This window comes from Erythrolamprus reginae, chromosome 2 (genome assembly GCF_031021105.1).
Source record: "Erythrolamprus reginae isolate rEryReg1 chromosome 2, rEryReg1.hap1, whole genome shotgun sequence".
Classification (NCBI taxonomy): domain Eukaryota; kingdom Metazoa; phylum Chordata; class Lepidosauria; order Squamata; family Dipsadidae; genus Erythrolamprus; species Erythrolamprus reginae.
In genome coordinates, this window is record NC_091951.1 from 45,953,846 (window position 1) to 45,981,378 (window position 27,533).

The 27,533-nt window shown below is 41.1% G+C and overlaps 1 protein-coding gene across 1 annotated transcript; it reads left to right on the forward strand.

Annotated features, from left to right (window-relative positions):
* The first annotated feature begins 648 nt into the window (after positions 1-648).
* DALRD3 (DALR anticodon binding domain containing 3) lies at positions 649-26,108 on the forward strand. The gene is made up of 13 exons (XM_070738091.1): positions 649-942; positions 8,195-8,493; positions 9,608-9,873; positions 12,180-12,238; positions 12,336-12,461; positions 15,294-15,364; positions 18,155-18,213; positions 19,676-19,758; positions 21,444-21,567; positions 22,001-22,059; positions 23,107-23,220; positions 23,723-23,791; positions 25,529-26,108. The coding sequence occupies exons 1-13, from the start codon at positions 754-756 to the stop codon at positions 25,646-25,648; spliced, it is 1,638 nt and encodes a 545-aa protein (XP_070594192.1). The 5' UTR covers positions 649-753; the 3' UTR covers positions 25,649-26,108.
* The last annotated feature ends 1,425 nt before the right edge of the window (positions 26,109-27,533 follow it).

The following is a 27,533-nucleotide window of genomic DNA, read 5'->3' on the forward strand; positions in this document are numbered from 1 at the left end:
CACCTTGGAAGGATGGAAGTCTGAGTCAACCTTGAGCTGGTGATGAGATATGAACTGCTGACCTTCAGATCTACAGTCAGCTTCACCCCGGCTCATTATATACCTACCATCTAGGAATGGCAAAAAAACTAGGATACCAATGGCAAAAAATATCAAATAACTATAGAAAACATTACAAATGTACAGAGGCCTTTGGTAATTCATAAAATCCCAAATATAGAAATCAAGTGCATATATTGAATATTAAATAGAAATATGAAATATACAAACAAAAAATTCATTATCCACATTGTATTTCTTTTTGTCTGACAATGTTTTACTGCTCATTTTGATAGCTTTCAAGTTGCCTCGTGGTTTTTATGTTTTAAATGTGAGGACTTCAATTCCCAGAAATCACCAGCCAGCCATGCTAATTAAGGAATTCTGGGAGTTGAAGTCTACATATCTTAAAGCAGCCAAGATTGAGAAACACTGGTCTAAATCTTCCAAGGAGAAAGAAAACCACTACGAAAGTGCGTCTTGTTAGTCTATTTAACAACTATAAACGAAGTAACTTCGAAGTAGTACTCCAGCGAGAAGCAGCAAAACACGCCGTTCTATACAGCTTTTTACACACACACCCGGGGACTTTTCTCTCCCAACGTCACTTCCGTCAAGCGCTCGTGCAAGAAAACCCCCGTCGCTTTCTGTCTTCGCGAAGAGCGTCGTATAGAGTGTTTCCCTCCCGTCCCCCCCAGACAACCCTCTGTCGCTATGGAGACCGCCGACAGCCGGCTGCGCGTGTCACAGACGCTGGCGGCTTTCAATGCCGTCCTGAGCGGGAAAGGCGAAGATGGAGTTCGTGCCTCCGTTTGGTTCAAAGAGAACAGCGCCCGAAATTTACGGAGCCGGGACTTCCTGGCCCCCAGGGCCGCTCTGAGGGCCATCTTCGCGAACGGACAGGTGGGGGCGGGGCTTAAAATAGGGGCGGGGCATGGGAACGAAAAGGGCGGGTGGGCTGACTGAATCTTTAGAGCAGGAGTTGAAGTCCACAAGTCTTAAAGTGGCTAAGGTTGGAGACTCCTGCTTTAGAGATTCTTGGTCATCCAGGTTATGGTTGTCTCAAGGGTGCTTTTATCCAGGAGGCAACTGGACTTTCTTGTTTTTTTCCTCTGAAGACATTTTGCTTCTCATCCAAGAAGTTTCTTCAGCTCTGACAGGATAGTGGGGAATGGAAAGATTTGTATTCCTTACAAGACAGCTGGTCATTTGCATCCTTTTTAGGGGGTCGTTGAAACACTTGGAGGTTTAGTGCTAATGGTTCCTTGTGGCCTGCAATTTTTCTGGAAATCCGTTCCTATTCGAAGGGTGCTCATCCCAAATTGCATAGCTAAAAGTCTATGGAGACCTTCAGTCATCCAGGTCATGGTTATCCCATGGCCATCAAATTCTTCCATTCCCCACCATCCAATTCAGAGCTGAAGAAGCTTTTTGGATGAGAAATTTAATTTAATTTAATTTGATTTAGACTTCTGTGCTGCCCAATCCCTTAGGGTTCAGGGTGGCTTACAACAATAAAAAAACAATACAATAGTACAACAATAAAAAGAAGTCAAATATTAACAGTAATTATTAAAAACCCCATTGTAAATCCTAACTAAAATAACTCCCTATAAAACCCTAAATCCAAGAAGCGAAATGTCTTCAAAAGAAAAAAACAAGAAAGTCCAATTGCCTCTTGAAAAAGCACCTTTGGGATAACAGTGACCTGGATGACTGAGAATCTCCATAGACTTTTAGCTACACAATTTGGGATAAACATCCTTCGAATGGTGTGGAAGTATGAATGGATTTCCCCCCAAAATGCAGACTACAGGAATCAGGAGACCCTGACGACACAGATAAACATCAAAACACCCTCTAAAACAGGGGTCCCCAACCACCGGGCCGCGGACCAGTACCGGGCCGTGGGGCATGTTGCACCGGTCCGTGGAGTCAGCAGCTGCCGGCCCTCATGCCGCCACCCCCTCCCTCCAGCGCTTCGCCTCCCTTTGGGCAAGAGGCCTCGGGAGGCAGGTTCTGCCGGCCACAGGACGATGGACGGGACAGAGGGGCGGGAAGGACCGAGAGGCTCAAGCCTCTTTTGGCTTCTGCCGCGGGGCGCTTTTGCGTTTTTGGCTGGGGGGAGGCAGGAGGGCCAACCTGACCCCCTGTCTCCAGCGCTTAGCCCCCGCTGGGCAAGAGGGCTTGGGAGGCAGGTTCTGCCGGCCACAGGGCGATGGCGGGAAAGAGGGGCGGGAAGGACCAGCACCCCCATGCTTAATCCAGCCCCCAACCACACCCCTTTCCGCCCCCACCGGGCCATAGAAAAATTGTCTTGCTGAAACTGGTCCCTGGTGGAAAAAACGTTGGGGACCACTGCTCTAAAACATGGGTGGGCAAAGTTGGCTCTTCTATGACTTGTGGACTTCAACTCCCAGAATTCCTGAGCCAATCATGCTAGTTCAGGGGTCCTGGGAGTTGAAATCCAAATGTCATAGAAGAGCCAGCTTTGCCTACTCCTGCTCTAAAATGATGCAAGTGACCAGCAAGGAATATAAATCCTTCTATTTCCCACCATCCAGTCAGAGTTGATGAAGCTTCTTGGATGAGAAGTGAAACGTCTTCGAAGAAAAAAACCCAAGAAAGTCCAGTTGCCTCCTGAAAAAAAGCACCTTTGGGTTATTAGCTAACGTGCGAACGTAGTTGCATCTGCATTTCCTTGCCAGGTCTGTCCAAAGGCTAAATAATGCCACCAATGCATGAATGGGAGGCCATCGGGAAATCTCAGGGCTGTAGGTTAGATTGGGAGGAGCACAGAAATAAATTAGTTCTATATTATTGTAAAGTAATACAGATTCAATATTGTGATATTGTAAAGTATATTGTAATATTTATTCAGTCAGTCAGTCAGTCAGTCAGTCAGTCAAACATATATGAGATAACAGGTACTGTATAGGTATAAACATGGACATGAACCCAGGAAATGAGTACGAATAAATGGGGACAGTAGGATAGAGATGGTAGACTCCCTGGTGCGCTTATGCACACCCTCTTACAGATCTCTTTGGAATGGGGTGAGTTCCATGGTAGATAGTATAAGGCTAAAGCTATGCTTTAACATACTGCTCAAAAAAATAAACGGAACACTCAAATAACACATCCTAGATCTGAACAAATTAAATATTCTCATTGAATATTTCCTTTGCACAACTATTCCATTTGGACAACAACATGTGAAATTGATTGTCAATCAGTGTTGCTTCCTAAGTAGACAGTTTGATTTCACAGAAATTTGATTTACTTGAAGTTATGTTCTGCTTTTTAAGTGTTCCCTTTATTTTTTTGAGCAGTGTACTATATTGTGTTGTAAGCCACCCCAAGTCCTCGGAGGGGAGGGGAGCATATAAATCCAGATAGATAGATAGATAGATAGATAGATAGATAGATAGATAGATAGATAGATAGATAGATAGATAGATAGATATAGATAGACAGATAGATAGAGACAGACAGACAGACAGACAGACAGACAGACAGACAGACAGACAGACAGATATTAAATATATTAAAATATTAAAAATATTAAAAGTATTACATATTAATATGCACTGCTCAAAAAAATAAAGGGAACACAAACAACACAATATAACTCCAAGTAAATCAAACTTCTGTGAAATCAAACTGTCCACTTAGAAAGCAACACTGATTGACAATCAATTTCGCATGCTGTTGTACACATTCAACTTTGTACAGAACAAAGTATTCAATGAGAATATTTCATTCATTCAGATCTACCATGTGTTATTTGAGTGTTCCCTTTATTTTTTTTGAGGAGTATATTAAATATGGTATATATTATAATGTATAATGCTTCAAAACTCAGGCAGTTTTGAATTTGACTTGGAACTGATGAGAAATTGATGCCACAGTTTGAGAGACCTTTGCAAATGGGTTCCTTGATGACATCCCACAGGTGCCAAATTTATGTGTTATATTACTCTTTCTCAGCTGGCTTTGCTGGGTTTGTATCTTTCCTAAAACTTACAAATGTGTTCAAGGGTTTTCAGAACATTTTCTACCATTTAGTGTTGAGAAGTTCTCATAATATCAAAAGAAATAGCCTTGGCTAAGGAGAAGGAAAAATATTTTTTTCTGAAGTTAGAAAAGAGTCCTAGACTTCCATGTTAAAAAATACTAATATCAACTTTTAAAATACCATTAATGAAACCTAAAACTCTTAATCAAGTTGGTTATATATCTACCAATCTTCATGTGTTTAATTATTAACCATTTTCTTGGCTCATCCAGTACACTGAATTACAGTACAGTGGTACCTCGAGATACGAGTTTAATTCGTTCCGGACCTGGGCTCTTAAGTCGAGCAGCTCTTATCTCGAACGACTTTTCCCCATAGGAATTAATGTAAATAATTTTAATTGGTTCCAGCCCTCAAAAAACTCACAAAGTTAGTCTAAATTATGCAGAAAGACATGTTTTTAATGAAGAAATGTACATGTACATATAAATGAATAATGAAGTTTCTTTCACTTAACTTGTAAACTTTCTTAAACTTTTAAATTTACATATGTTCAACTTCTCTGCCACCCAATCCTGTAGGACAGAGGTCCCCAACCCTTTTTGCACCAGGGACCGGCTTTAAGCGATCAAGAGAGGAATGGGTGAATGAATGGACGGAGGGTGGGAAGGAAGGAAGGAAAGAGGGAAGGGACAGGAACAGAGGAAGGAAGCAAGGAAACTTATGAAAGGGGAGAGTAAGAGAGGAATGAGTGAAGGGAGGGAGGGAGGGAAGAAGGTGGGAAGGAGAAAGAAAAGAAGAAATAGAGGAAGGGAAGGTAAAAGAGAGAAAGAAAAAGAGCAAGAAAGCAAGCAAGAAAGCAAGCAAGCAAGAAAGAAAGAAAGAAAGAAAGAAAGAAAGAAAGAAAGAAAGGGGGAAGGGACAGGAACAGAGGAAGGAAGCAAGGAAACTTATGAAAGGGGAGAGTAAGAGAGGAATGAGTGAAGGGAGGGAGGGAGGGAAGAAGGTGGGAAGGAGAAAGAAAAGAAGAAATAGAGGAATGGAAGGTAAAAGAGAGAAAGAAAAAGAGCAAGAAAGAAAGAAAGAAAGGGGGAAGGGACAGGAACAGAGGAAGGAAGCAAGGAAACTTATGAAAGGGGAGAGTAAGAGAGGAATGAGTGAAGGGAGGGAGGGAAGAAGGTGGGAAGGAGAAAGAAAAGAAGAAATAGAGGAAGGGAAGGTAAAAGAGAGAAAGAAAAAGTGCAAGAAAGAAAGAAAGAAAGAAAGAAAGAAAGAAAGAAAGGGGGAAGGGACAGGAACAGAGGAAGGAAGCAAGGAAACTTATGAAAGGGGAGAGTAAGAGAGGAATGAGTGAAGGGAGGGAGGGAGGGAAGAAGGTGGGAAGGAGAAAGAAAAGAAGAAATAGAAGGGAAGGTAAAAGAGAGAAAGAAAAAGAGCAAGAAAGAAAGCTGCAAGCACCCCCCCGAGCCCCCCAGGCCGGCTGCAACCTTTTAAAACACGCGCGCCGCTTCGCAGCTGTCTCCTGAAGCCGAACGCGGAAGTTAGCGTTCGGCTTCAGGAGACAGCTCCTTGGCGCTTGTATCTCGAATTTGGGCTTGTAAGTAGAACAAAAATATCTCTCCCCTCCCAGCTCTTATCTCGAGTTGCTCTTAAGTAGAGCAGCTCTTATGTCGGGGTTCCACTGTATATCCTATTCAAATGAGCTGCATTTCCATGACATAGTAAGCTTAGTGTTTTCCTGTTTTTATGGTTTAGCAAAAACAGACATGTTATGTTACTGTTCAATGTAATATGTGAATCCAGCCAGTAGGTTAATTCACTGATCAGATGGAACATACTGCATTGTGTGAACATAGCCCATGTTATGTTCAAAAGTTTACAGAAGAGAAGCTTTGAGAATATGGAAAGAATGCACATAATGAAAACAGAAATTCAGCTGTACCCCCACACACATACACACAATTTAATACAATAATAAAAGCAAATACAAGTTAAACTCAGAGAGAGAGTAGAAAGAGAGAGTAAAAAATGTAAATAAAAAAAGTTTTCAAAGCTTTAGCCACCACCTTTTGTATATGGAATGGAAAATCCTCATCCAGATTATTCCACTTGTCATTTGTGTTTCCACTTTAGCTTTTTTCTCTGTCTCGGAATTTACACTTACCCGATGTTCTAATATTTTTGAATCAAGCAAAGTTTGTTTTATGTTTATCTTTCCTTCATTAACATGATTTGGGCATGGTCTACCCATAGAAGAAAACAATATTGCCGATGTTTCTGATATTATAGCTACAATTTCTGACCCCATTCTTTTAAAATCTCCTAGAATATTTGTGAGATTTTGAAAACCCATGTGACCAAAATCCAAATACAACTCCCCCCCACCTCTTTTTCTTTCCTGCCTGGAGTGTTTACTCCCCTCTAGCAGTGTTCTCTCTAAATTTTTTTGGGGGTGAGCGGAAAAGTATAGTGTCTGAGCGGCAGTCCCTTCGGGACTGGGCGGCACAGAAATAATAATAAAATTTCCCTCTCGGCTTCTGGGCAGGTTTGGAAAACTCTGAGTTGATGATGATTTTTAAGTGAGCGATTGCTCACTGCTCAGCTTAGAGGGAACTATGCCCTCTAGTGTCAATTTCTGAAAACATAAAATCTCAAATCTTTGTTATGACTTAATATAGATAAATCAATTTGGTTCCCATGAAAAGCTATTTATTTATTTCCAAAATATCCCAACTGGTAAAATGACCAATATTCCAGATTTGACTGTACTCTTAATTCATTTATAACTTTCTTGAATCAAAGTCTTGTTCAGTTTTTTGCCATTCATTTCCAATTCTTTAAATTCTTAAACTTGTGGTTAATTTATTTTGATTCAAGAAAGAAGGTAATTTCATCAGGTAGTTTTTCAAACTTGTCATTCTGAAAACCTATGATAGCTTTGAGATAATTAAATAGGCAATTTCCCAAAGTGATTAGAAAGAGAGATTAGCTAACCTGATATCCTTTTACAAAGCTCTGCTGTAGTTGTGATGGCTTGATCCCTTTGTCTCCTGGCACTCAAATCGGTCAGTGGCTGTTGTCCTGTGGCCTCCTCATGAGGAGCAGCCACCTAGAATACATATGGATGATGATGATGATGATGATGATTATTATTATTATTATTATTATTATTATTATGTCAGTACAACACAGCAAACGAGATCACTATGCAGGATTTCGTATTTCATCACCAGTTGGGTGCTTCCCAAGCACCTAGGACTGTGTGATGTAGCGGCGAATTATGTTTGCCAACCCCAGTAAAGCGGCCTTTTGCAATTGACAGATGGAGATTTTGTCAATTCCGATGGTTTTCAAATGTCCACTGAGATCCTTTGGTACTGCGCCCAGCGTGCCAGGTACCACTGGGACCACTTTCACTGGCTTATGCCAGAGTCATTGCAGCTCGATTTTTAGATCTTCGTATTTCACTAATTTCTCTAGCTCCTTCTCCTCAATTCTGCTGTCTCCTGGGATTGCAATGTCAATGATCCATAATTTCTTTTTCTCCATAATCAGGATGTCTGGTGTGTTATGCTTCAGAATTCGGTCAATCGGAAGTCGGAAGTCCCATAATAGTTTTGCTTGATTATTATTATTATTATTATTATTATTATTATTATTATTATTATTTTATTATTTTTATTTTTATTATTATTATTAACTGGATTTGTATGCCGTCCCCTCCGAGGACTCAGTGCGGCTCACAACATATCAGAACAACATAACAATACAATCTAAAAATCCAATTAATATGGCTAAAAAGACTTAAAAACTCTAATATAATTTAAAACAAAAATTCATCACCATTCTCTCATCCTCACTTTTTTGGACATTTCATTCTTCCATTCATTGGAAGTCCAAAATTCAAATGTGTTTCTTAACAACATACGTTATAGCTTGTATAATAGATATAGAATAAATTTATTTTCTTTTGTATTCATCGGAGAAACTAGTACCCACATTGTTGTGGTTTACTCTGGAGCTTTAAAATGAGAATACATCTGCATTTCCAATGTGTAGCATGGTTGGTTTCTGTTCTTCAACAACTAGCACTAGAAAAATGTCACATCTTGTCTTTTGTGTTTTATATTGTGATAGGTTCCCAAAGACATCCTTGAGAGTATCCTTTCATTGAAGTGCCCCGGAGTGCCTCCCATTCACAGCTGTCAAAATGTTCCAGCTGGACTGATTGTGCAATTGGATAGACCAGCAGTCTTTGAGCAGATTCTGACAGCTCTTCCTCTGTACACAAAGCCTCCTTTGACATCCCAGGGACACTGCATCATCCTCAACTGTGTGCCTCTGCATGGGCGGAGAGGCCTGAAGTCGCTCAGTCTGGGTCATCTGAGGGCCATCCTCCTCACTGACCACTTGGCAGGCCTGCTCCAAGCTCAAGGGTTAGTGCGTGGAATGAGTCTTTATTGTCAATCACTTTACAGCTCAGGTTATAAAAAAAACGTATGACCTTCATTTTGGGTTGTCAAGGTATTTATGAGGTGCAAATTAGATGCACTTCCCTTGACTCGTGGTCCTTTAATCTATTACAGTGGTACCTCGGTTCTCGAACGCCTTGGTTTTTGTACATTTCGGATACCGAACAAAATTTTCTGCAAAAATTTGCTTCGGTATCCGAACAAAAATTCGGATACTGAACAGAAAATTTTGTTTACTATCCGAAATGTGCGACCAGGGCAGCTTTGCAAAGCAGCTGAGGAGACGGGGTGAGAGGGAATGGGAGTTGGGATCCGACACGCCCCTCCTGGCCGCCCTCTTAACAGCCGCCCAGTCTCTACCGTCTAACTGCTCCAAGCTGCAGGAAGGGTAGGGCTGGCTGCAATACCAGCAGCTTTGGGGGGCTCCTTTCCTCAGTGGTTCAGTTTGTTTCCTCCAGGCAGCTGCACCAACTTTTTCTTTCCCGGCGGCAGCGGCTCCAGCAGCTTCCCTTCATCACGTGACGTTCCCGCCGCTGCTGCTGCTCCTCGAAGGGAAGCCGCCGGAGCCGCCACTGGCGGGAAAGAAAAAGTTGGCGCAGGTAACGAACTGAACCGCTGAGGAAAGGAGCCCCCCGAAGCTGCCGGTATTGCAGCCAGCCCTACCCTTTCTGCAGCTTGGAGCAGTTAGACGGTAGAGACTGGGAGGCTGTTAAGAGGGCGGCCAGGAGGGGTGTGTCAGATCCCGACTCCCATTCCCTCTCACCCCTCCCCTCTGATCTTTATCCCATAGGAAATAGAGGAAATAGATTTAATTGGTTCCCAGCAAGTCAATGGGCTGGGAACCAATTAAATCCATTTCCATTATTTCCTATGGGATAAATTAATTCGGTTTTCGACCAAATCGGTTCTTGACCACACTTCCAGAATGAATTGTGGTCGAGAACCGAGGTACCACTGTACTCTGTTATGCTGCTTTTCTGAGGATTTTCTGCAGTTTGTACCATATTAGCAGTGACATGAATGCAATGATTGTGAGTTTGTTTGCTGAAGAGTCTCTTTGTTTGTTTTGCCCAAACAGAATCAACGTGCAGCTGGTTCCAGCTTTTGTCGGGGAGGAAATCCATCAGTTCTTGCATCAGTTACAAGTTGATTGGCCTGCTGGGTCAGAAGCCTCTCGAGTTCCTGAGGACATTCTGGCCTTGAAGGAAAACCTTTGCCAGTGTAAATATACCACATTTATCCAGGCAGACCAGGATGAAATCGTATGTAAACTGCACTTGAAAGAATTCCTGCAGAAGCAGGAGAGGCTGGAAGGCTATGACCCCAACTTGGATGTTTTTCTTGGTAAGTGGCTTACATTTCTTTCAATGGTGGGATTCAACTTTTTTTTACTACAGTGTTCCCTCAATTTTCGCGGGTTCAAACTTCGCGAATAGGCTATACCACGGTTTAAAAAAAAAAATTAATTAAAAAATACTTTGCGGGTTTTTTTCTATACCACGGTTTCTCCTGCCCAATGACATCATACGTCATCGCCAAACTAATAATTTTTGCAAATAAATAATAAAAATAATAATTATTGTTATTAAATAATTATGTTTACAAATATCAGGATCACTAAGTGCCTTATTCAATGGTACCAGTAATAATGGTGAGTAAATGGTTGTTAAGGGAATGGAAAATTGCAATTTGGGGGTTTAAAGTGTTAAGGGAAGGCTTGTGATACTGTTCATAGCCAAAAATGGTGTATTTACTTCCGCATCTCTACTTTGCGGAAATTCGACTTTTGCGGGCAGTCTCAGAACGCATCCCCCGCGAAAATTGAGGGAACACTGTACTGGTTCTGTAGACGTGGCTTAGCGGGCTTGTTCAGGGAAGGTTACCACAAAATCCCCATTTCTTCCCAATCAGCTGGGACTCGGGAGGCAGAGAATAGATGGGGAGGGGCCAGTCAGAGATGGTATTTACTGATTCTCTGAACTACTCAAAATTTCCACTACCCGTTCTCCAGAACTGGTCAGAACCTGCTGAATCCTACCTCTGATTCCTTTGGATAATATATAAGCAGATTGATTTATTGGTTACATGCCGCCAAGTTCTGTTTTTGACTCCTAGCAACCATATGGATACATTTTCTCCATGATGAATATGGACATTATTAGTATTATTATTTATTAAATTTGTATGCCACCCCTCTCCGCAGAGTCGGGGCGGCTCACAGCAACAATAGAAAACAATATACAATACAAATCTAATATTACAAAGTTAAAAACGCATAACTTAAAAAACATGCACACAACATGCCATACATAAACTATATAGGCCTGGGGAAGATGTTTCAGTTCCCCTATGCCTGACAGCAGAGGTGGGTTTTAAGAAGTTTACGAATGGCAAGGAGGGGTGGGGGCAATCCTAATCTCTGGGGGGAGCTGGTTCCAGAGGGTTGGGGCCGCCACAGAGAAGGCTCTTCCCCTGGGTCCTGCCAGACGACATTGTTTAGTCGATGGGACCCGGAGAAGGCCAACTCTGTGGGACCTGACTGGTTGGTGGGATTCGTGCGGCAGAAGGCAGTCCCAGAGATATTATACATATAGCATTATTATATCCATCCTTATGCAATAATCCTGCAAAACAGGTGGCTGTGAATTATTTTAATTTTATAGATGGGCTGAGATGAGGACTTGCAGGATTTGGAACAATTTGATTTTAGTTGCATACTGCACTTCATTCCGGAAGGCTTACAAAATAACAATGCATAAGGTGTTAAACCACCACAAAAAAAATAATAATGCTCAGAAACAATAAATAAAGCAAGGAAAACCATGTTTATTTTTTTTAAAGAAGGGGGAACTGGCAATCTGAAAGACAGTCTGGTCCTGTAGTAATTACTGTTTTTCAAATGCTGAATGATTGGGAAAATTTTAAATTGTAAAATTATTTCTCTTTGGGGGTCAGAGTTCCATATTTGGAACATGGTGGCTGAGAAAGCCCTATTTTTGACTTTTATATTGTGAACTAAACCTGGTCCTGCCTGAGTGTGTCAGGAGAGGGGCGGCTTATAAATTTGAAAAATAAAGATAAATAAATGTAAAAAAATACTGTTTATTGGTCAGATGGATGTTACACAATGGAAAGAGTTACAGTTAGAGCTACAGAGCATTTCAACTCCATATAATTAGGACCTCCAGGACCAGATTATATCAGGGACCGCCTTCTGCTGCACAAATCCCAATGACCAATTAGGTCCCACAGAGTGGGCCTTCAACTAAACAATGTCGTTTGGCGGGACCCAGGGGAAGAGCCTTCTCTGTGGCGGCCCCGGCCCTTTGGAACCAACTCCCCCCAGAGATTAGAATTGCCCCCACCCTCCTCACCTTTCATTAGCTTCCTAAAACTCACCCTAGGCCTTTACAATTTACACATGGTATGTCTGTATGTATGTTTGGTTTTTATAATAAGGTTTTTTTTAGTTATTTTAGTATTGGATTGGATTGTTATATGTTGTTTTTATCATTGTTATTAGCCGCCCCGAGTCTACGGAGAGGGGCGGCATACAAATCCAATAAATAATAATAATAATAATAATAATAATAATATGTATAGTGATTTCAGCATGAATGTCTTTTTGGTAATCTTCTTTTGGGTTTCAGTAACAGAAGAGAAGTTGCACCATGTGGTTGAGCTCCAGCGTGTGGTCCAGCAATGCACTGTGAGTAGATTGACAAAGGCTTGGCTCATGGAATGGTGGGTGGAAATAGCAGTCTTACCTGTCTGTGACTCTCCTGGGAACACCTGTTCTTCTCCAGGAGGCTGAGCCAGGGGTTTGCTGTAGTATTGTCCACGTTGTGAACAGTGAGGAGGCGTTCCAGCAGCAGAAGGTGGATCTACTGTGGAGATTAGTAGCACAACCTCAATCTTTCACAACTCACCAGGTACAGAATGGTCTGTCTTCTGGGAAGAGGTTGTTTTTTTTTTAAATTATTACGATTATTTATTTTTGGTGCTTTCAAATCAGTATTGATGCCTGGTGACTTCCTGTGCAAGTTCCTGCAGTTCTGTTGGCAAGACTTTCATAAGTGATTTGCCTTTGCCTTCTCCTTCCTTTTCTTTCCTGCCTGGAGTGTTTACTTCCCTCTAGTGTCAATTTCTGAAAACATAAAATCTCAAATCTTTGTTATGACTTAATATAGATAAATCAATTTGGTTCCCATGAAAAGCTATTTATTTATTTCCAAAATATCCCAACTGGTAAAATGACCAATATTCCAGATTTGACAGTACTCTTAATTCATTTATAACTTTCTTGTTCAGGTTTTTGCCATTCATTTCCAATTCTTTAAATTCTTAAACTTGTGGTTAATTTATTTTGGTTCAAGAAAGAAGATAATTTCATCAGGTAGTTCTTCAGCCTTGTCATTCTGAAAACCTCTGATAGCTTTGAGATAATTAAATAGGCAATTTCCCAAAGTGATTAGAAAGAGAGATTAACTAACCTGATATTTTTTTTACAAAGTTCTGCTGTAGTTGTGATGGCTTGACCCCTTTATCTCCTGGCACTATGGCTGATAGAGAGTGGCTGGTCCAATTATCAACTAGCATTGTGCCTAAAGTGGAACTAGAACTCTCAAGTCTCCCTGTTTTCTGGCCTGTTGCCTTAGCCACTGTCCCATACTTGCTTCTGGGAAGGATATATTATATACAATGCAATCAAACTTTTCCTACTGAATTGGATTGCCTTAAGAAAAGATGACATGCTTCTTTGTGTCATCACCTCGAGGTTCGACTACTGCAATGCTCTCTATATGAGACTACCTTTGGAGAGTGTTTGGAAACTGCAAATCGTGCAACATGCAGTGGTCATGGGCCTTCCTAGGCATGCCCATGTTTCTCCAATACTCCGCAGACTGTATTGGTTGCCGACTAGTTTCTGGATGCAATTCAAAGTGTTGATAATGACCTATAAAGCCCTACATGGCATCGGGCCAGATTACCTGTGGGACCGCCTCCTGCCGCATGAATCCTGTTCTGCTGGGCTCTATGGTATGAGTCTCCCGAAAATTCAAGGGTAAAAATTTCAGACACACACACACACACTTGAAAGTTCAAACACAATGTTCTTTATCACAAAATTCAAAAGAAGCAAATCACCCTTTTTGTATTGCAGAGCACTCGTCCCAAAACAACCTGGTAGTCTGTACAATCCCCTTAATCAGTCCTTAAGTACTTAGCTAGCAGCTGTGAAGAAACGTCACAGCCCTCCTTCTTCCAAGGAAGTGAGACACACACACTTTGCCCTGCTTTGGTTTCAAAGTCATGAAAAATCAACAAAGTCCGGGAACAACAAGGCACGGTCCTGAAGAAACAACGATCAGATAATCTTCCACAACGGCCAAGCCAGCACGCTGATATTTATATCAGCAGCTCTAATTGCTGGAGCCCCACCCAAACACAGGTGGCCTCTCTTATCTCCTGTAATATTTCTTCAATTGGTCTCTTCTATGCATAATTCTGTGCCTGTGTGGGTCTAACACTTCGTCATTCGAATCGACCGAAGATAATGGAGATTGGCTTCCTGGGCTGTGTGCCAAGCCCCCCTCTTCCAAGTCACCCTCACCTTCTTCTTCGTCCGAGGAAACTGCACTACCTGACTCTGTTGGCAGTAAAACAGGCCTATGACTTGTTGATGTTTCCCCTGCATCTACCTCCACATTCCTTGGGGCAGGAGCTGGGCCAGAGCCAACCACAACAAATCCCAGCGACCAGTCTGGTCCCATAGAGTCGGCCTTCTCCAGGTCCTGTCAACTAGACCAGTGTTTCCCAACCTTGGCAACTTGAAGATATTTGGACTTCAACTCCCAGAATTCTGGGAGTTGAAGTCCAAATATCTTCAAGTTGCCATGGTTGGGAAACACTGAACTAGACAGTGTTTCTTGGCAGGGCCTAGGGAAAGAGCCTTCTCTGTCGGGGGCCGGGCTTTCTGGAATCAGTTCCCCCCAGAGATTCGTACTTCCCCCACTCTCCTCGCCTTCTGTAAGAGTCTGAAGGCTCATCTCTGCCGCCAGGCTTGGGGCCACTAGACTCTAGCCCCATGGCCGACGAGTGTGATGTCTATCTGTTGTTCAAATGGGAATGAGTGATTTTTAATGTGAATAGGGCTTTTAGAGTAATTAGTTAAATTAATTGTATTTTAGATATTTATATTGTACATATTGTTTCTTTTATATGTTGTAAGCTGCCCTGAGTTCTCGGAGAGGGGCGGTATATAAATCCAATAAATAAGTAAATAAATAAATAAAGCCAGCCTGTCCCGTGTCTCATGCTCAGCCCATTCCAGCAACCCTGCAGTTGTGACTTTTGGTAAACAGTGCAGGTAAATATCTTAGCTGCCCTCCAAAACGTTTATTCCTCTGTTACATGCTAACATCCTTTTATGAAAAGGGAAAAGCAACTTAATGAGGAAAAGTAGAAACATAGAAACATAGAAGACTGACAGCAGAAAAAGACCTCATGGTCCATCTAGTCTGCCCTTATACTATTTCCTGTATTTTATTTTACAATGGATATATGTTTATCCCAGGCATGTTTAAATTCAGTTACTGTGGATTTACCAACCACGTCTGCTGGAGGTTTGTTTCAAGCATCTACTACTCTTTCGGTAAAATAATATTTTCTCATGCTGCTTTTGATCTTTCCCCCAACTAACTTCAGATGATGTGAGGAGATTGCCTGTGATTATTGGTGTTATTTTTTCTTTAATTTCTTAGAAACACCTTGTCTGTGGGCCGGTGAAAATTACCTGCACTGATTCTTGCATGAATGCTTTTCAGTACTACCAGTAAGTTCCCATTCTCTCTCATGATTTCGGCACAGTATCATTGAATTCCACCTATGTCGGCAGACCCCTTTTCGTTCTTGGAACAAGCTGCTGATAACACTCTTACTTGGATTCTCCAGAAAGCAGAGCAGCTCACCAAGCAGAGCCTGTGTTTACTATCGGTTGAACTTGCCTGATTTGTGAAAGTCTGTAACGTTCTTCTTTTTTAAAAAAAAATTTTTTTTATTGTTTTCAAAAAAAAGACAGACAAAGACATACAACATTAAGCATTTAAGGAGCTGCCATTGCTCCACTTGTCGTAGAAGTCTAACTAATACAGAATAAAAAACCCTAACTATTACCAGATCTATGCAGAAATGCCACACATGTAAATTATATTCTTATTGAATTTAATTCTATATTTTTAATATTAAACTTATTAATTAAATTTCTTTATATTTTAAAATGTTATGTACTTATATAAAAGAAAAAGGATAAACAAAGTACAGTGATCCCTCGATTATCGCGGGGGTTACGTTTCCGCGGTATAGTGGTGCGGAAGTAAAAACACCATCTGCGCATGCGCGCCCTTTTCCCATGGCCGCGCATGCACAGATGGTGGAGCCGGGGAGTGACGAAAGTGCAACTAATACTGTATTAGATAAACATCTATCTAAATAAATAAAATAAACATCTCGCCGCTCACCCGCCCGCCTGCCGCTTGCCGCTCGTCCTTTCGCCCGCCCGCCGCTCGCCGCTCATCCTTTTGCCCGCCTGCTGCTCGCCGCTCGTCCTTTCGCCCGCCTGCCGCTCGCCGCTCGTCCTTTCGCCCGCCCGCTGCTTGCCGCTCGTCCTTTCGCACGAGAGAGGGAAAGTGAGAAAAAGAGAGAGAGCAAGAGGGGGAGAGATAGAGAAAGAGAGAGAAGGAAAGAAAGAAAGAGATGAGAAAGGAAGGAAGAGAGTGAGAGAGAGGAAGAAAGAGAGAGAGAGAAGAATGGAAGGAAGAGAGAGAGAAATGATAGAAAAAAGGGGAGAAAAAAGAGAAATGAGAAAATGATTGAAGCAGAGAATGACAGGAAAGAAAGAGAAAGAGACAGAAGTGACTCTTGGTGATGACGTATGATGTCATCGGGTGGGAAAAACCATGGTATAGCAAAAAAAACCGTGGAGTGTTTTTTAATTAATATTTTTTGAAAAACCGTGGTATAGCGTTTCGCGAAAATCGAGACCGCGAAAATCGAGGGATCACTGTATTAGTAATACAGAAAAAAGAGAAGATAAACACTTCTAAGTTAGTTATAATATAACGTTCTTCTTGTATAGAAGAGTCCCTGAGAAAGATCCAAGAAATGGAAAGGCAGCAGGGGTGGGTCCCCACCGGTGCAGTGCTGTGCGCTGTGGGCTGCCAATTGCGTAATTTTGGCATGAACGCTCCAGTGCTGCCTTTGCCGGTCTGTGCTCACCAACATCTTTTTTTTCTAATTTTTGGTAATTTTGATGGCTCTCCGCACATGCGCAGAAGGAAAATTGTCACTCTGCGCATGCGCAGAAGCAAAATTATGATTGGGGATGTAGACATGGGCGAGCACAGTGAGCGCATACGCATACCAAACATCACAATGCACACACAGTGTACCAGTAGGCAGGTGAGAGGAACCTGCCCCTGAAAGCAGTTTTGAGCTATCAGGACAGTCTTGTCAGTGGGTAGAATTCTGTCTTTTCCTTATTTCACACCGAAACTCTCTAGATACAATACTAGAGCCAGAGCCGACAAAAAGGGCAGACTTCTTCCTGTATTACTTCATCCTAAGGAAATAATGGTTTTTCCATCTGATCAACTTTGGCAGCCATACAAACATTTAAACACCATACAAACAACATTAAACATTTACAATTTCCTATATGCATAAAAAGTTTATCTTTTACAATTCTATTTACTATGCATTTTTTAAAATTTCTACCCAATTGTACAATTAAATGTTTGTATGTTAAATAAAATCAATAAAAAAATAGAGGGGGGGAAAAACTTTGGCAGCCAATAATACAAAGAGAAAATAAATGCAGGAAAAATACTCTTTCCCTCTGACATACATCTTCAGTATTTTGGTACAAGGGAAGAAGACACGTGGCCATCTGAGAAAATATCTTAAGGGGCATCTTGGGAAGGCATCACAGAACTGATTGGTTCACAGAACTTAGACAAAGTGGTTGGCAGCATCAGCTTTGAGGCTGCTTGTAACACTGGTCTGGAAAACACTATCAGGCAGGTAGGTGAGCTTAACGGGGAGATGAAATGAGCTGGTCCATGTCAGAAGTGAATTACATTACTGTGGTTGTACTTTCCCCCCCTATCTCCATGTGTATTAGCAGCTATAGATTGTTATAGTAGTAGAATATACCAGTGTTTCCCAACCTTGGCAATTTGAAGATATCTGGACTTCAACTCCCAGAATTCACCAGCCAGCATTTGCTCTCAGGGGAATTCTGGGAGTTGAAGTCCAAATATCTTCAAGTTGCCAAGGTTGGGAAACACTGGAATATACAATAAAGGAAGAGTTGGACCATTATGAAATGAATACTTGAAGGAAGGGGAATTCTTTCTGGAAGGATTCTTAAGCCCTATTTTTTGACTATCATCGAAGAAGAAGAATTAACCTTTTATTTTCCATCTTTCAGTAAATAGAAGGGTACTTCTAGATACATTTACCGTTTTAAAAATAGCAGCAGTGATACTGTAGGCAGTAAACCAAATGCAAATTCACAAACAGACATGGTTTACTTAGCTGAGCTCTTGCTGTTTCTAACTTGTAGACTGCGACACTCCCAGATGTATAAAGCTTCAGTGCTGAAATATGGAGATCTCTCTAAAGGTAATTGTTCATCCTGCCATGTATAATCATCCTTTCCCTCTCATTTTATTGTGCTCGATTTTGGAAACTTAGGATGTTTCACTCAAGAGAATAATGGTGATGCAGTTTCTTGCTGGATGGCAACTTGTTTTAGTTAGAACCAGGGGAAATATGTAGTATATTATCTATTTGTTAGATTCTGTGAGGAATTGCTGTGTGCTGAGATAATGTTTTTTGGGCGCAGAGTTATCCAGTGTGCTTCAATCCCTGATACGAACTTTGGGCTTTCGTGCAATGAAAGGCTCAAAAGAACACTCAGATACATAGAGAGACTGTTAACCTCTTTATTAACTACTTAAGCATTACACGCACACATTTTACCTTGTTGCGCCCTGATGAGGAGGGACCCAGACAGGATCACTCAAGGAGCACTCGATAACATTCCGCCTCCATCTTGCTCTTTACAAATAGAGAACCCTGTCAGTACCCCAAATAGCATATGAGAAATAAGTCAGATTCCAATCATCTGGAGTTAGAGACTTTGGCCTGCCAAGCCCTTTATCTGGAGAGAGAAAAAGCTTTCCTCTTTTCCTATCAGAGGTTTTCAAACTTGGCAACTTTAGGATCTTTTAAAGTCTTTTAATTGTAATTAATTGGATCAAATTGTTTTACAATGTATTCTATGTTTGTTGTGAGCCGCCCCAAGTCCACAGAGAGATGCGGCATACCAAATCCAAGTAGTAGTAGTAGTAGTAGTAGTAGTAGTAGTAGTAGTAATAATAATAATAATAATAATAATAATAATAATAATAATAAAAACAACAACAACAACAACAACAATAATAATAATTATTATTATTATTGTTTAAGACTTGTGGACTTCAACTCCCAGAGTTCCTTAGCCAGCAAGGAAGTTGAAGTCCAAGTCTCAGAGTTGCCAATCTTGAGGACTCCTGCTCTTTATCTTTTAATAGTGACATTCTGTTAACATTCCATCATGTAGTTGTCCTGGTATTAGGATGGTGAGTCAAATGTCGGCTGATATACGGTGGTGAACTTTTGGTTTCAGGGGTGATTTCCCTGCCTTTTTACCTTGTTTGATTCTACACATATTCATTTTTTTCCTAAATGTTGATTGTTCCATTCTGTCTACCCCATCCAATATTTTAGTTCTGTTAACTATTCTGTGGCTGTCTGTTACCTTAAACGTAGACCTTGCCAGTCACACTTTCAGTTTAATTGTCTGTCCAACTGTTTGAAATACTTTTTTATGGGACTTGTTGAGTTTTCTAGTTTTTACATTCAACTTCAGACGGAAATCAAAGGCTTCCCCTTCTAGATCCTCAATTGGCTTTGGTAAGATGCACAGTATATAAATTTGATTTAATAAAACAAAATAAATTGTCAAGGGATAAATTTCAGAGAAGTTTTATTTTTCATTTGGGAGGAATAGATCTTTTTTTCTCTGATGTCCTATTTGCAGATGCATCATGGACCAAAGTAATCAGCGTACTGACATCAGCTGCTATCCGATTTGAGATGCTGAGTATAGTTCATCAAAATCAGGTAAGCAGTGAGGTTCAGCATCACTGAATAGAAATAGTGAGACTGCCTTCCGGGCAACTGAAATGTGGAATAATTTTGAAAACCACACACATGCTTATAGGTATATAGAATAAAGAATAATGCCAATCCAATATAAAGAATGAGTGCTGTATGATAAACACAACATTTGGTCATAAACTTAGATAAATTTGCATGACTGTTGAATTCAGTATTTGTTGGCATGGGAATGAATTATAAGATTAGTGGACTTGGTTATACTCCTATATTCCAGATGAATCTGAGCATGAATTGTGAGAAAAGTAATGATATCTAATACCATAGGTTTTCCTATCTTAATAATAATTTAATAATAATAATTTATTAGATTTGTATGCCACCCCTCTCCACAGACTTCTTAAAGTACTGCAGATATAAATGTTTTTGTTTTGGTGCTATGTATGGAATCATGGGAAATAACATAATACCTAGGGAAGCAGTTCTCAACTTGTGGATCGCAACCCCTTTGGGGGGTCAAACAACCCTTTCCCAGGGGTCACCTAAAACCATCGGGAAACACATATTTCCGATGGTCTTAGGAACCAAGACATTGTTCCTCTATCCATCTCCAGGTGGGTCCACCCACATGCAAATAGACTACTGCAAAAAAAAAAAATTTACTATGGAAACTTCTGAGCATGCACAGAAGCCAAATTTCTGGCACTGTGCATGCGTCGCCATTTTGTTTTTTGCTCTATTTTTGGAATTTTTTTTAAAAAATGGCAGTGCACATGCATGCACAATGTTGTTTGGTGGGCCCTAGGGGAAGAGCCTTCTCTGTGGCGGCCCTGGCCCTCTGGAACCAACTCCCCTCGGAGATTAGAACAGCCCCCACCCTCCTTGTCTTTCGCAAGTTACTCAAGACCCATCTATATCGCCAGGCATGGGGGAATTAAGACTTCTCCCCCAGACTCTCTTATATTTTATGTTTGGTATGTATTTGTTGTATGGTTTTTAACAGTTGGTTTTTTTAAATATAATTATTATTAGATTTGTTCCATTGTTTATACTGTTTTTATTACTGTTGTGAGCCACCCCGAGTCTTTGGAGAGGGGCGGCATACAAATCTAATTAAATAAATAAAAATAAATAAATAAATGCACGCGCATCCACTAGGCGCGGTTATGCAGCGCAGGAGGAAGTGACCTGGTAGCAAGGTAGGTTAGAATTCACCCCTTGGTTTCCTAATAATTTCATTATTTTATGGTTGCAGGGTCACCACAACAAGAGGAACTGTATTAAAGGGTTGCGGCATTAGGAAGGCTGAGAACTACTGATCTGGGGGATCCACAACGGGAAAGCCAATGGGATATGGGATACTGAACAGAGATTGCTATCACAAGTTGATAAATTTTGGGGGGTTGGGAGAAGAGCAAGTGAATCACTGCAATGTCACTTCTTGGCAAAGGGCAATTTTAGCAATTACTGCAGGCTGCTGGATATGTTAGACACTGCAGTTGGCCTTCCCCAACCTGACTAGGCATTCTGGGGGTAGTCACCAGAAATCAAAAGACTAAATAAAAACAGTGAAACCTTGATTTAGGTAATCTACGGGCAAGATTACGGGGGAAGAGTTCAGGAACTCATAGGCAATAGGACTAGAGCCTTACATACTTTCCTGCCAACATAATTTAATTTTGCTCCCTTAGGTTTTCTTGGATGTAGAAGAAAGCAACATCTCTATGAAGGGGACCAAAGGTGGAGCTTTTGTGATGTATAATTGTGCTCGACTTGCCACGCTCTTTGAAACATACCAGAGATCAGTAGAAGAAGGTGAAAGTCTTTTTGGCTTGTATGCTGGATTCATCCATGTTTCTGCTTGGCTGAATTGGTAGCCTTTGCATTATTTTGAAAGAACCTACTTGTCTCCTGTTTGTTTGAATTGTTTACATACAGCAATATAAATACAGAGTGGTTTGCAATGCAGTAAAGCGATTTGCTAAGCTTGTTAAACAATTTTAAGTAAGTGGAGAAACTTATAGTAGAAAGCTTATTAAGTTGCATACAATTTGCATCGACTTGTTAAGAATATTTATCTTATGGATACAAAAGGAAACAGTGGATCACAATATCAGATCCTCACCGATCTTCCATCATGCCACTACAGTGCATTAATTTAATTTTGTTAATGCAACTGTACTGGCATCTCTGACTAATCTTACATTTCTTGCTTACTGTGGTAACTAATATCTGCCATCCAATTCAGGTCTGTATCCAGTCTTTCCCCAGTCTTCTGAACTGAACTACTCCTCTCTCAGGGAAGAGGTGAGCAAGGAATTACAAAGACCCAAGCCTGGAGAACTCTCTAGTCTCACTCGAATACTCCAATGCCTCGGAAATGAAAACTTCATTTTCTGGATAAAAGATTGTTTTACCTAATTCCCCAAGAAAAGATTGCTCCCAGTAATTTGCCTTCCACAATCAGTGTATATAATCTAGAGGGAAACACCTGTTGAACAGACATTGGCTGTTGAAGTGGTCCAGTGTTTGTTGTGGCAGGAATCTCTTTGGTTGATCATTTCCCTTTTAGTTTGCAATCTAGAACAGAAAGTTTTCCTCTTTCTTTCTTTCTTTCTTTCTTTCTTTCTTTCTTTCTTTCTCTTTCTTTCTTTCCTTCCTGCCTTCTTGCCTTTTCTTCCTTCCTTCTTTTTCTTTCTTTGCTTCTTTTTCTTTCTTTCTTTCCTTCCTTCTTTTTCCTTCCTTCCTTCTTTTTCTTTTCTTCCTTCCTTCTTTTTTTCTTTCCTTCTTTCCTTCCTTCCTTCTTTTTCTTTCTTTCCTTCCTTCTTTTTCCTTCCTTCCTTCTTTTTCTTTTCTTCCTTCCTTCCTTCTTTTTTTCCTTCCTTCCTTCCTTCTTTTTCTTTCTTTCCTACCTTCCTTCTTTTTCCTTCCTTCCTTCTTTTTCCTTCCTTCCTTCCTTCTTTTTTCTTTCTTTCTTTCCTTCCTTCCTTTTCTTTTTCTTTCCTTCCTTCCTTCCTCCTTCCCTTCCCTTCTTTCCCCATAGCACATATGCAGTACCACCTCATGATACCCCCCCCAACCCTAAACCCCCCCCCAATACTTTTGCTTAAACGGAGTGTTAGGGGAGAAGATTGCTGATCCATTATGATGATGATGATGTTTATAGCATGGGAGTGAGAGGAACAGATATTTTGGGAGGGGATCATGGTTTCCACTCTTCTCCATCCTATTCACTAATGGCTCCAATGAAGCCAGGATTGATGCTCCTTTCTACCTGCTAGGTGCAATGTGGAAATAGCAAGTGGAATGGATTCTGTTGGACCCACCTGGGCCTCTGCTCTTTCTTTTCTGTAGGGCGAGTGGCTCTTGTTGTTCAATAGCATCCTGCCTTTCCAGGAGGTCTTGACCCTCGTAACGCAGCTCCTGCTCCCCAGTGGTGGGTTAAGGATAACAGTGAGCACGGAGGCGGTAAGATGGCATATTGCATGGCAGAATGTATGGCTCCTTTCCTTTCCCCCATCTTGTATCCACCCCCACATTTTGGGGTAGGGTTTTAGCATGTTATTCCAAGCCCCAAACACTAAATGCTGTTGAAGTTCAAACTCCCAGATAGGGGAGAATTTTTTTCACTTCAGAGGCTGGTTTGATCGGGATAGTTATTAAATTCTTAGGTATTAGATTGCTTCCGATTCAGTCTCAGTGATCGTCAATTAAAAAAAGACCTTGGATAGCATTTTCAGAGAAATGTTTCATCAACTTCTACCCAAAATAAGACCATCTTATATTTTTTGAACTTTGAAATAAGCCCTTGGCCTTATTGCCATGCACTCAAAAAACCTGATTGGACTTATTACCAGGGGATGTCTTATTTTGGGGAAAACAGGGTAGACACCAACTGTCAGCAACCCTAATTCTCCCAAGGTATTTGGACTGTGAGAAATGGAACTGTATTTTTTTTTTTACATTATAGATTTGCAAGTTCCTGATTCAGCTAAGCATGGATTTCAGTTCCTACTACAACCGAGTGCACATTCTGGGGGTAAGTGCTCTTGGAAGGATATGAAGTTACAAAAAATTCAGAACATAAGTCCAAAATGTATCATCTAATGCCTCTCATTATAGCAAATAGGAAAAAATGGTGGGCTTACTGTGAGCCAATGACAGACTTAAAGCAGTATGAATAATTTAACCTTATCTGCCTGTCCTGTTAATTATAGCATGGAGACTCCTACAAAATCTTTTTATCTCCTTCCACTATGGAGGAAGGCTGAATTCATCCTTAGCTCTTACAATTTTAAATTTGAGTTTAGAGTTTTCCTCCAATATATCTCTTGGCATGCAAATGATCTATGACACAAGCTTTATGATTTGGGTCTCCTTAGCATTTATGGAACTATGAACACATCCTCTCCTGGGTGTTGTCCTTCACTGAGATTTTTTAAAGCAATACAGGCAAGCTGCCTTTAAATTGTTACATGAGGGAATCCTCTTCTTTGATGTGATGAATATTTTTATTTTTATTATTTATTAGATTTGTACGCCGCCCCTCTCCGTAGACTCGGGGCAGCTTACAGCAATGATAAAAACAATATATAATGACAAATCTAATACTTAGATTCTAAAATAACAATAATACATTTAAAAAGTCTAAAAAATAAGAAGCCCCAATATATAAAAAGCATACATACAGTCATATACACAGAAAACTACATAGGCAGGGGAAGATGTTTCAGTTTCCCCACACTTGACGACAGAGGTAGGTTTTAAGGAGTTTACGAAAGGTAAGGAGGGTGGGGGCAGTTCTAATCTCTGGAGGGAGCTGATTCCAGAGGGTCGGAGCCGCCACAGAGAAGGCTCTTCCTCTGGGTCCCGCCAAATGACATAGTTTAGTTGACGGGACCCAGAGGAGACCAACTCTGTGGGACCTAACCGGTCACTGGAATTTGTGCGGCAGAAGGCGGTCTGGTAGATACCCTGGTCCGGTGCCATGAAGGGCTTTATAGGTGATGACCAGCACTTTGAATTGTGACCGGAAAGTGATTGGCAACCAATGCAGACTGCAGAGTGTTGAAGTAACATGGGCATATTTAGGAAAGTCCATGATAGCTCTCGCAGCTGCATTCTGCACGATCTGAAGTTTCCGAACACTCTTCAAAGGTAGCCCCATGTAGAGAGTGTTACAGTAGTCGAGCCTCGAGGTGATGAGGGCATGAGTGACTGTGAGCAGTGACTCCCGGTCCAAATAGGGCCGCAACTGGTGCACCAGGCGAACCTGGGCAAACGCCCCCCTCGCCACAGTTGAAAGATGGTACTCTAATGTGAGCTGTGGATCGAGGAGGACGCCCAAGTTGCGGACCCTCTCCGAGGGGGTCAATAATTCCCCTTCCCTGGTGATGGACGGACAGATGGAATCTTTGGGAGGCAAAACCCACAGCCACTCCGTCTTGATCATGATATCAATATAAATTTTACTCCAATAGCATCAGTTTCCTCTCTCTACTTACTGGCCAAAGGTTCCATAACACTGGAAAATCCCATAGCCCAGAAAATGCCTTCTAACTAGTTCCTAAAAATGAAATTCTCCTTCATGGGTGTTTATTGTGTGACTCCAAGTCCTATCTGGATGGTGAAATGCATCTTTTCCAAGCACAGCCAGAGGAAAAAAAAGAAAAGGGGGATTTTGTGTGTCCCCCCCCTTCGCACTAACTTCACCCAAAAGGAAGCATTCTCTGTTGCTCTTCACACCATCTTGACCCAAACTTCTGCCTCCCAACAGGAACCACGTCCCCATTTGTTCAGCCAGATGTTTGCCCGGCTGCAGCTGATGAGAGCTGTGAGGGAAGTGTTCCACAGTGCCCTGGCCACCTTCCACCTACCTCCTCTAAATCAAATCTGATCAGGTTGGTCTCATACCTGGGCTCGGGAACCACATCCGCCTCCCGTTGGCGAAGAGGAAATGGGAGAACTCATTCCTATGAGAAGGAGAATGGAGCATGAGATTTTACACTGTGCTGACTGATGGACGGCTATTCGGTGTATCCCTGAAGGACACATGTTTTGTTAATTCCCTGAATTGATAACAGCAGGACATGTACATTTCTTCTGAAATGATTCTGGAATTCTTGGGAGGTAATGAATTCCAGTCATGGAACAGAGAGAGAGACACATGCCCTGTATTATAATTGTCTTGTTTCTGAAGTTCGTTTCAGATCACGTGGGTTTAAACAGTGTTAAGCCAAATGAATAGAAGACTGGTGGATGCAAATGACTGCTTACTTACACGTTTTTGAATTCTGTTCTAAAATTGGAATCATTTATTTTCATACAATTAAAAAAAAAGTTGATACCAGTAGAAAGGCAAGTGTGCGTGTAAATAAAATAACATGGACACGTGGAGGTCTGTGACAGCAATTCCTCAAAGGTTCTCTGTACAAGCTCGTCTGTGGTACTAATTTTATCTAAACATCAGAAGGTGGACAAAGGCTCAGTGATAGCACTGCTCTACGGCTTATGAAAAGCCAAGGGAAAGAAGGTTCAGATTATAATCAGCAGTCTGCTCTGCATCCGCTCTCATGAACCATAACATTATACGGAGAACAAAGTAATGCAATAAAATGTGTGCTATCCATTTTTATTTTTAGCCTCATGTGCCCATCACATGGCCCATCAGATAGTATTGATGTAGTGGCTATCGCAGTTCTTGTGTAGTGGGGCGAAGTTCAGCATCTTTGGGGAAATGTGGTCAATGACAGACATTAATTATTGCCACTGTTTCATCAGACCAGTGAGTGATTTGCATGGTAGCCAATCTTGATTGTCACAATACTAAAATAATGTAAAATAATAATGCACTTGGGGAAAAGGAATCCTCAGTCTGAGTATTGCATTGGCAGTTCTGTGTTAGCAAAAACTTCAGAAGAGAAGGATTTAGGGGTAGTGATTTCTGACAGTCTCAAAATGGGTGAGCAGTGCGGTCGGGCGGTAGGGAAAGCAAGTAGGATGCTTGGCTGCATAGCTAGAGGTATAACAAGCAGGAAGAGGGAGATTGTGATCCCACTATATAGAGCGCTGGTGAGACCACATTTGGAATACCGTGTTCAGTTCTGGAGACCTCACCTACAAAAAGATATTGACAAAATTGAACGGGTCCAAAGACGGGCTACAAGAATGGTGGAAGGTCTTAAGCATAAAACGTATCAGGAAAGACTTAATGAACTCAATCTGTATAGTCTGGAGGACAGAAGGAAAAGGGGGGACATGATTGAAACATTTAAATATGTTAAAGGGTTAAATAAGGTCCAGGAGGGAAGTGTTTTTAATAGGAAAGTGAATACAAGTAAAAGGGGACACAGTCTGAAGTTAATTGGGGGAAAGATCAAAAGCAACATGAGAAAACATTATTTTACTGAAAGAGTAGTAGATCCTTGGAACAAACTTCCAGCAGACGTGGTAGATAAATCCACAGTAACTGAATTTAAACATGCCTGGGATAAACATATATCCATCCTAAGATAAAATACAGAAAATAGTATAAGAACAGACTAGATGGATCACAAGGTCTTTTTCTGCCGTCAGTCTTCTGTTTCTAATCTTTTGAAGGTCTATCTGTAGTCCAATTGTTTCTGATAGAGCAGAAACAAATAGTTGGCAAGTGTGAAAATATTATTTTACTGAAATAGTAGTAGATCCTTGGAACAAACTTCCAGCAGACATAGTTGATAAATCCACAGTAATTGAATTTAAACATGCCTGGGATAAACATATATCCATCCTAAGATAAA

Coding starts and splice junctions, on each gene's coding strand:
- DALRD3 (XM_070738091.1), top strand. CDS start 754: ATGGAGACCGCCGACAGCCGGCTGCGCGTGTCACAGACGCTGGCGGCT. Junction 12,462..15,293: donor AATCTTTCACAACTCACCAG/GTACAGAATGGT, acceptor TTAATTTCTTAG/AAACACCTTGTCTGTGGGCC. Junction 22,060..23,106: donor ACTCCTCTCTCAGGGAAGAG/GTGAGCAAGGAA, acceptor TCTTTTCTGTAG/GGCGAGTGGCTCTTGTTGTT.